The following is a 10,251-nucleotide window of genomic DNA, read 5'->3' as shown; positions in this document are numbered from 1 at the left end:
ACCCCAGCCTCCCATCTCAACAACAGCTGAAAACCTTCTAATAATGGGTTCTTCCTCCTCCAGAATCTTTCAAAATCATCTTGTGTGGAGTTCCAACAAGTTTCCTGATGTTCCGTTTCCAAAGATGTGAGCCAGGGATACCAGGAACTTCACTATAAGGTGCTTTTTAATTTCATGCAAGATCAAGCCTTAAAGCATTAGCACTGAAATCCTCAAGCTGGCAAGGAGGCATACTTTAGAAATAATTAGAACATTTTTTTGTCCATTAAAGGTAGAACATTTGAGTACTTGAGACCAGATGAAAATGACATAAATCTCTCCTCAGGTAAGTCCAGACTGCAGAAGGCCAGGTTAGAAATGAATTGTTTGTATTTCAAATGAAAAAAGTCTTAGTCTAACAAGAGTCATTAAGAAGATACATTACATATTTTATATAGACATAGATTTAAGTCTTATATTTTACAAGTCTTAGTCTAATAAGAGGCATCGAGTAAGGCAATTTTTTAATTAAAAAAAGGAGAACTACTTACAGTCTTATATACAACCTATCTATCCAGACACACACATAAAACAATTCTCTTTGTACCAATTTAAAAAAATCCTTACTTCCAAAAAGCACTTGGGGTGCTGTAATTATCAAATGGTCTGCTTGGAAACTTCTAAGGGTTCTGTTGCTTCGATTATATATACAACTTTGTGTTTACTTCTTTGGTTGAATGTGTATAAGTATGTATGTATTCGTATAAAGCTAAAATAAGAATGGGTTTTAAGCAAATACATCTATTTTTTTAAAAGCATGGTCTTAACCTCAAAAAAGAAATATAACTTATGCAAAGGCTTCTTAAAACTGGAATTCTACACTGTAATTAAAAATTAGGATAGTAATTATTATGTTCAATGTGACATCAGAATTTTGACCCAAGTAGAGAGGCTCTCAGACAAAATCTTTAAAGCTTATATTTTATCTGTGGTGGCCATGAACATGTGTCTCTCAGATCCCTAAATGCAGAAAGTATTACTGGCCAATGGCCCCAGAGTAAGCTGTACTTATTCCAAAATCCACCATGATGTCTGTACTGAATGAAGCCAGGCTTCCCAGCACTGCTCCCAGCCAGTGGCTCTGTGCCCCAGGGACACAAAAGCCAGCCCCTTTCCAGGAGACATGGGCTTCCTCTAATGGACAACTTTGACTTGAGGACTCCTCATCCGTCATATTGAACCTTCTTAGGACTATGCTACAGGGACTACACTATGGGCTAAAACTCTTGCACCGCACCTTCCTTTTCTCCCTCTGTCCTTCACATCACAAGCGGACAGCTCTCCAGCTGCCCCCAGCTCCCTCCTCATTTTCCCTCAGAGATGTTCCCTTAGTAAGTCTCTTGTGTGGCTAATCCTGTCTTGCTATCTGTTCCTCAGAAGAGCAGGACTAACACAGCATCCTTTCTTAACACAGAATTCTAAGATACTATGTACCTTGTTAAAATCTTCCTGGAGGAAAATTAAAGATTTTGGTACTGGACTGGGATAAAACTAACTTAGAGAATCACCTGGATTTGATACATTGTAAATTTGGGTATAATGTGGTATTATTAAATTGGTGGAAAAATGTTACCTATTAGATAAGGGAGCTAAAAAAGAATAATAAATTTTAAAGGTTTTAATATCATCTCATATTTACTAAATTAAATATTAATAGGATGTATGAAAATATGTAGGTTCTAATATTGCCAGAAATTAAACAGAAGACAGAATTAGGCTGCCCAACCAGAACTTGTGCATATGAATCAGATGCATCTATTACATTTGGTCATCTCATAAAGACCAGCCAGTAGCTAAATGAAACTTTCATACAGAATTTGGGAAATTCATTTGCTTGATTCGCCCTTTACTTCTCATCTCTTAAGGTAGGCTGATAATTGGTTTCTACCATCCTCCAGGATTTGAATATCACATAAGAAGAAAATGTCTTGGCTGAAAGCCACCACCTTCTAAGAAAATTGCTGATAACCTCACAGAACTGAAAACAAACTAAATCATACTAATCACATATGATATATGTATGTGATACATGTAATTACAAAGACTCAGAATGAATTATTATGAATGACTCTACCAGAAAATAATTGGGCTACACATCCTTAGTGGCATTAAGTATAAGGATAAAAATAACTGCAAAAAAAAATCTTAAACTTTATTTGATAATTTTGTAAGACAACATTAGTAATTGTATTAATTTTGTTTGGAATCAGGATTTTAAGCATAAGAGAAAGGGTAAGGAAATTATCAACATGTTTTATTTTTTTAAAGATTATTTATTTATTTATTTATTTATTGGAGAGAGAGAGAGAGTGCACAAGCAGGAGGGAGGGGGAGAAGCAGGCTCCCCGCTGAGCAGGGAGCCTGATGTGGGGCTTGATCCCAGGACCCTGGGATCACGACCTGAGCCGAAGGCAGACACTTAACCAACTGAGCCACCTAGGTGCCCCTAAAATCAAAATGTTTTAATTAGGAACTATAATGTTAGAACTTAATTAGAAATATCAATAACTGCAAAAAAATCTTAAACTTTATTTAATAATTTTATCAGAAGACATTAATAATTATATTAATTTTGTTTGTAAACAAGATTTTAAGTATAAGAGAAAGGGGAAGGAAATTATAAAAACAAAATGTTTTAATTAGAAACTATAATGTTAGAACTGAATTAGAAATATCAATATGAACCCATGCTTTAAAAAAAAAAAAGTATATGTTTCCCAATTCTGTCAGCTAAAATGAGCTGGGAAGAACGGCCTAAGAGAATGAACCTAATGTGTAAAATTCACTATTATGATTTCTCTTCCCATCTTTCCAGGATACCCTGGAGAAATGGCTGATTCCATGTCTGGGGTAGGGTAGGTTATAAGCCTGGGGCAATTTGTTGTACCAGTAGACAAGAAATAATGCAGATTAATGGGATTGTGTCAAAAGAACACAAGTGTTGTAACTCCCAGGGGTGCATCAATTTGAGCAATAAAAGACAATGAATGTTGCAGGTGGTTAGATTACACTGAATCTCTGAAAAGCCATGAGTCCATAATGATATACAAGAGAAAAATTAGCATAAAGCTGAATAAGGTGGTGAACTGAATAGCCTGTATTACTTTTGAATCCTTTATTCAAATATGATGTTATTTTGATTCATTTACTTTATCAGTGAAAAATATAGAATTTAGTAAATATTAAATACATAATTAAAAAGTGTTTTCTGGCTTAAGGGAGAGTGCCAGTAAAATGATCCCATAAGCTGTGACTGCAAATTGGACAAAGACATTCAAGATCACCAAATTTCAATCAGATACCATTTCAAATATCCATAGCATTTTATGGTCTTTCTTAAGAATATAGAAAAATTGCAAGATACCATTTAACTCAATGATTTTTTTTTTATTTTTTTAAAGATTTTTTTTTATTTATTTATTTGAGACAGAGAGAATGAGATACAGAGAGCATGAAGGGGAGGAGGGTCAGAGGGAGAAGCAGACTCCCCGCCGAGCAGGGAGCCCGATGCGGGACTCGATCCCGGGACTCCAGGATCATGACCCGGGCCGAAGGCAGTCGCTCAACCAACTGAGCCACCCAGGCGCCCTAACTCAATGATTTTTAAAACCAGTTTGAAAGGCATTTGCAAAGGTCTTAAAATCCTGTTAAGTTAAAAGGTAGAGAAGATAGAAATTAAACATTACAGAAGTAAAAATATAATTATGTATTTTATAGAGTCAAAATACAAAATCCAAGTAATCGGCCCAGATAAGTGCCACCAACCTCTGCAAATGGACAGAAGCAGCAGGTAGTGTGTGCAGATTTCCACCCAAGGACATGATGCATGTGATCCATAGCATTACTGTCTGGCAAGCAGGAACCGGTGTGTATTTCAGATTTTATACACTTGTAACATATAAGAGAATTTGGCCTATTAGAGTGATGGCCTGTGTCTCTAATTTAAAATGTGTAATTCAATAATTTGTTTAGGTTGGTCATGTTAAATTAAGATATAACCATGTACAGTATTCAAACTACTATTAAAAAAAAAACTTTGAGGGGCACCTGGGTGGTTCAGACGGTTAAGCGTCTGCCTCTGGCTCAGGTCATGATCCCAGGGTCCTGGAATCAAGCCCCTCATTGGGCTCCCTGCTCAGCAGGGAGTCTGCTTCTCTCTCTGCCCCTCACCCCACTCGTGCTAATAAATAAATAAATAATATTTTTTTAAAACCCTTGAGATTCATCACATTCACTGTTTAATTCACTAAATATGTAAGTATTTAATACAAGGATAGATTAGGGAGAACTTAGTGACAGCTTAGCACATACTAAATAAAGCCCATGAACTTTTACCACTGGCCCAAGTTATGTGAGGCTGTATCATAGTCAAATAACCCCTACGTGTTCCTTTATTTTCATTTGTATTCTTATACTGTTTTAAGAAAGCAATTTTACAAACAAAAAATATATACGAGGTGATAAATACTACTACTGGCCCAAGTTGTGTATATTAATGGAAATATACATAAATATAAAATTAACTAATTCTCTCCAACATCTGAGTTTGGCCAACACACAGGATGGTACTAACCAAGCAATGAATGATGCCCAGTGCAAATGAAGATCCTTTAATCTTTGTGTTAACGAAAAGCCAAATACTAATAGTAAAAATCTGGAGGTCACACCAAATTTTCATAGAGAAATGAGGTACAGACCCACATATTTCAGCAAAAATAAAATATCCAACCAAATATTTTAGAGAAGTGGCAGTTTGTTTTGACTTGCCTTCATCACCAGAACTAAATACCTCATCTTATTCTATGGGGTGTGCTGTTTGACTGACATTGAATAGAATTAAATATAAGCAACCTCTCCCAAGTGCTCTACATCCTTACAAATTTTGGATCGATTTAATTTTCCATAAAATAAATCCGTAATAGTAAAAAAATTGCTTGTGCTGATATTAATCGAAGTTCTACCTCAGATCAAATTTTGACAGAATCCTTGTCATATGAAGAAGTAATAAAAAAAAGTATATCCTTCCCCCCCCCAATGCAAGGGAAAGCAATATATATGCGTGCTGGGTATTGGTACTATTCATTAATAATATTATGTTATTTCTCTGAATTTTGCGATGATTTGTGTTGTCAGCTTTCCAAAATGTGTAATTTGTTGCGATTTCTCATCTAAAAATATTCACTTCCATATCTAATTTTTAAATCTTTTTCTTAAAAGGGGTCCCTCTATTTGTATAAGCTGTAAGCCCCACAAAACCTGGATCCACCTCTGACCATATTATTTTAGAAAAACCAAAATAGCTCTCGATGCTTCTGTACTGACACGGAAACAAGTCCATGATACACTGCTAAGCATAACATTCAAACTTGAGAATAATTATCAATAGATTATCCCACTTAAGTAAAAAAAAAAAAGTTTTTCAAGTTTGTATTTTTAGCAAAGCACATGTCTTCACTTACTAGTTTTTTAGTTAAAAAAAAAAAAAGCAAAAGTGAATTTTCGACCTTAATTCATGCTTGTAAACAGCAATACAACACTGCAACGACTCCAATACGCCTATTCCTTCACATTTTAGCGTTCTGAAATTGGGTTGTAACCTGAGATCGCTGGGAAGCCGTGGTCACTCGGCGCGCATGCGCAGATTTGGACGTGGCCGTTCCGACGTGGTCGTCATCCGCGGGGTTGTGTGCGTTGTCAGTACGACCTTGAGTTTAACGGCCTTTTAAAAATGTCTCCCAGAAGATTACGTGCTGATTCTGAATTGAAATGAAAATGAAATTCTGTGTACGCAAAAGGGCAGGGAAAGCCAGCAGCGGGGCGCACACTTGATCCTGGGCAGCGAGCCGCCTCGGGCGTGACGGCCTGGTCCACGTGCTTCTCGGCACCCCAGAGAGCGCCGGGCCCGCGGCCGACGCAGCCGCGCTGCGGGGCCTGAGGGGCTGCGCACTGAGTTCAGGGCCAGGGAGGCCTCGGGACCGTACGTCGTGCAGGGGAGGCGCCGACGTCGTCGTTCCCGCTGCCTGCACGCGAGCCGCGCGGGTAGAGCGCCCTCCCGAGTCCTGGGCCGGGGAGGGGAGGCGCTGCGCTGGAGCTGGAGCGCCCGGCCTGGACACCGGCGCTGACGCCCTTTAGGAAGGGAAACCTTGCGCGAGCAGCGAGATTCTCTATCGCAATCGGTGCTCCTCAGTCTCTCCGATTGAAATCGAATTCAGTGTGCTTTCCATTCCGCTGTCCGCTGTCACAGCTTGTGATAAATATTCTGTTGTTTGTCTGACACCGAAGTAGCTCTTAACAGAAATGCTGCCAATCAGAGCAGAAAATGTAAAGCCTTTAAGAATTTGAGAGCCTTTTGCACCCAGTCTCTTTCTTTCCTTTGTTTCATTTGCACCGTGTTATCAATAAATGTTATTCTTTGCCTTTATTTGGGATGACAAGGTTATTGCATTTGATCAGATTAGTGTTAACCCTCGGCATTTTTAGTATATAACAATAAGGCAATATGCTCTTACATCTTTAACCTCAAATAAAATTTAAGCTGGAAAAAACAGTCAAACTTTAGATTGGTTTAGCTTATAATGAACTACCTCAGCCCTGGCAGGGTACATCTTAAACCAATACCAACAAATCTGTTTCTTACTGGTGTGAATCCATATGCACTTTTTAAAATGAGTTTCATAAATAATAATTAGCAATTAGGTATTATTTATCAGGTCCTGATCTAAGTATTTGGAATTCTGTCAATCCTGACAGCAGTCCTGAGGTAGACAGATTTTCCTCATCTTGCAGATGAGGAAACTGGAGGGATAGTAAGAAACCCAGGCCATCCGGCCCCAGAGGTTGTTTTAAAATAGTTATTCAATGAAATAGTCTAGAGCAGACTGGAGATGATGGATATAATGAACTTGGGCCTGTGAATGTAAAGTACCACATTTTCATTAATACCTTATATCTTATATAAGAAATAAAATCAACCTTTGGAAAATGAATTGTCTATGCTCTTATCTTAAAAATAAAGATGATATGATAACAAGTCACATCATTTTGCCAAGAAGTTTATGGCACTCTATTATTTGACTAATACTCATTCACAGCACTCCTAATATAAAACAGTTTCAGAGATCTAAATTATAATGCTAACTATGTGACGACTATTAAATTTTGCAGCATAGACTTACAGTCAAATATAATTTTATTACTTTCTTATTTTACTCTCTTCACTGCCATCCTTTTATATTTTGAGTTTGATTCAACTGCCTTTCTACTAAAATGCTTTATAATGTATATTTTTTAGACTTTTGTTGTTATTAATTTGTACAGGTCTCCCCAACTTTTATTCCAAAATTTAAAAAGCATAATAATTATTATCCTAATTTCTTAAGTGAAAAAACTGAGGCTCAAACAGGTTAAATATTACACACAATATCACATACTAAGGCAGATAGGTAGTATAGACCAGAAATCCTATCCTAGGGCTCAACAGACTTCAAATGGTTTATGTAAATGGCTTGTGTTTATTCACATATCTTCTTAGAACCAATATATCTCAGAAGCATAGACCTATCATCATAAAAATGTTGTTAAACATCACTTATGTGCTCTAAGTACAATTAAGTCAGAACAGAACTTTACCATTCGATTTTTTAAAGATGTAGATCCTAACACTTTCCTATGTTTTTTTTAATCAACAGGTTAATAGTATTGGTCTTTTCCCCAAAGATATGGGATGAAAATTAGTGGGAGGTCGGGGAGTTCGTTGTTATAAAAACTAGAAAGGAGGAACTCAGGGCTGGAAAGGAAGACCCTGATTTAATTTCAACATCTGGTTTTCCACATTATATATAGGCAGTGGTGATTCTGTGCCATTTTTATGCAGATATTTCCTCTCCTAGGATTCTCTCATCTTTGTTATTATTTGAAACTCTGATCTAGTTCTGAATCCGAATCTGTTCTTTTTTTCTCCCCCAACTCTGTTTCAAAACTTCTGTAATTCCTTTGCTGTGAAGTCTAGAATCTCTCCTGCAAGTGAGCTTACTGGGTGGGCCAAACTGCCATGGAACAGGATTGTTAGGAAGTCGATATGTTGCTAAGAAGTCTTGCTAATCTACTATATAAGCTGAATAGAGTGTCAGAGAATTTTCCTTTCCCCTGATGAACTTAGGAGGTGCATGTTTTGGCCTGTATCAGTGATTGTGTTTGGATCGATTACTTTAAAGTTACAGTTTTTTATCCATATATGAAAGTTACACCTAATTATCCCCGTAATCAGTTAAACAAATGTCAGCTGTTCGTATTTCAACTCTTTCTGCCAATAACTGCTGGAAGTGATTTAATGCAGCTGGAGAATAACACTGACAATCATTATAGCCTGCAAAGTGTGAAATAATTTCATTGCACTATTGTGTCTCTTTAGTCTGAGGACTGATCATGTTCAGCGGATGACACTTGGAGAAAAAAGCCGGTTTTATTATAATGAAGGAAATCATGGAAAAGGGGGGGGTGTGAGTCCACGGGCAGCTCAGTACTGTTTATCTGGCGAACTCTTCTCAGCGGAGAGCTTGTTTTTATAAGAAGTCACTTTAAGTGTTAAAGGGAAATATTTTCATCTAAACAGGAGGGTTGTGCTTCATTCAGATCTTTCCCCCATCTGATAAAAACCCTTGCTGAGTAACAGCACAGATGTGGCTCATTTGGGGGAAATGAAGGAAGAGGAGAAAAACGCTGGGTGGAGCAAAGGAGTAATGATCGATGCTTCCCCTTTTCACCGGCCCTTTTTCTTTTCACTTACCTGAGCCACTCTGGGGTCCACTTTGAAGGCGCGATGCCCTCGCCTCTTCCCCGGCGCAGTTACCTCCCCAGCGAGTTTTCTCCCTCGGCGGACTCGCGGCCCTGCAGCAGCCCTTCCGAGCTCCCAAGCAAGGCAGGAAAGCTCTCCCTGGGTGGCACTCCTCCCAGGGCACCACGGCTACCACGCCGGCTGGCCTGGTGCTCCATCGACTGGGAACAGGTGTGCTTCCTGCAGAGGCTGGGAGCTGGTGGGTTTGGCTCGGTGTACAAGGCCACTTACCACGGTGTTCCGGTGGCCATAAAGCTAGTGAACAAGTGCACCAAGAATCGACTGGCGTCCCAGCGCAGTTTCTGGGCTGAGCTCAACATCGCCAGGCTTCGCCACGATAACATCGTGCGGGTGGTGGCTGCCAGCGCGCGCACGCCTGCGGGCTTTAACAGCCTAGGCACCATAATCATGGAGTTTGGTGGCAATGTCACCTTACACCAAGCCATATACGGTGCCGCCAGCTGCCCCGAGGAGGATGTGCAGCCTCACTGCTGTGCCGGAGAGCAATTAAATCTGGAAAAGTGTCTCAAGTATTCCCTAGATATTGTGAATGGCCTGCTTTTCCTTCACTCGCAAAACATTGTACACTTGGACCTGAAGCCGGCTAACATTCTGATCAGTGAGCAGGATGTCTGCAAAATCGGTGACTTCGGTTGCTCGGAGAAGCTGGAAGATCAGCTGTGCTTCCAGACCCCTCCTTACCCCCTAGGGGGCACCTACACCCACCGAGCCCCAGAGCTCCTGAAAGGGGAGACCCTAACGCCCAAAGCTGACATCTACTCCTTTGCCATCACTCTCTGGCAAATGGCTACCAAGGAGGCGCCTTACTCAGGGGAGCGGCAGTACGTGCTCTACGCCGTGGTGGCCTATAATCTCCGGCCGGCTCTGTCAGCAGCTGTCTTCACTGACTCCATCTCTGGGAAAAGACTTGAGAAGATCATCCAATGCTGCTGGAGGGCCAGGGCTTTGCAGCGGCCAAGTGCAGAACTCCTCCTGGTTGACCTTAACTCTTTAAGAGCTGAATTTGACTGACTCTTAACCTGTATCGACATAAGCTTTGTCTTTATTTCTATTCGCTTTTAAATTAGTGACCATGTAGAGAAAAAAACATATTTGCAGGACGGATTTTTAGAAAATAAAGTTACTTAAAACTCCTTTTGGTCTCAAATGCTTCTTCTAAGACAAGTAGCATAGCTACAAATCTAGTAGTCAGCTTAATATTGTTAGTAACTAAACTTAGTCCCTCACAGAGTTATATATATATATCTTTCGCTGCAAGTGTGCTTACTGCAACAGTACTGCACTTGTTCCAATTTGTTATTGATGAAGCCAGCTTGTCCAAAACAGAACTGAATTGTAAAATGCCAAAATGTTCTATA

At 39.4% G+C, this 10,251-nt stretch overlaps 1 protein-coding gene and 1 long non-coding RNA gene across 2 annotated transcripts in view; one reads left to right on the top strand and one right to left on the bottom strand.

The window, feature by feature from the left end:
• LOC115943027 (uncharacterized) overlaps window positions 1-7,128 on the bottom strand; it is a 52,766-nt gene extending 45,638 nt beyond the window's left edge. The window contains exon 1 of the long non-coding RNA XR_014144175.1: window positions 5,544-7,128. This is a non-coding gene — a long non-coding RNA (uncharacterized LOC115943027). The remainder of the gene's footprint in view (window positions 1-5,543) is intronic.
• A 1,118-nt stretch (window positions 7,129-8,246) lies between these two features.
• On the top strand, window positions 8,247-10,017 carry MOS (MOS proto-oncogene, serine/threonine kinase). The gene has a single exon (XM_006739507.2). The coding sequence runs from the start codon at window positions 8,858-8,860 to the stop codon at window positions 9,902-9,904; it is 1,047 nt and encodes a 348-aa protein (XP_006739570.1). The 5' UTR covers window positions 8,247-8,857; the 3' UTR covers window positions 9,905-10,017.
• The last annotated feature ends 234 nt before the right edge of the window (window positions 10,018-10,251 follow it).

The sequence above is a fragment of the Leptonychotes weddellii genome, chromosome 4 (genome assembly GCF_054177405.1).
Source record: "Leptonychotes weddellii isolate Sample4059 chromosome 4, ASM5417740v2, whole genome shotgun sequence".
Classification (NCBI taxonomy): Eukaryota; Metazoa; Chordata; class Mammalia; order Carnivora; family Phocidae; genus Leptonychotes; species Leptonychotes weddellii.
Note: the sequence above shows the minus strand (reverse complement) of the source record. Positions and strands in the feature narration are given on the sequence as shown.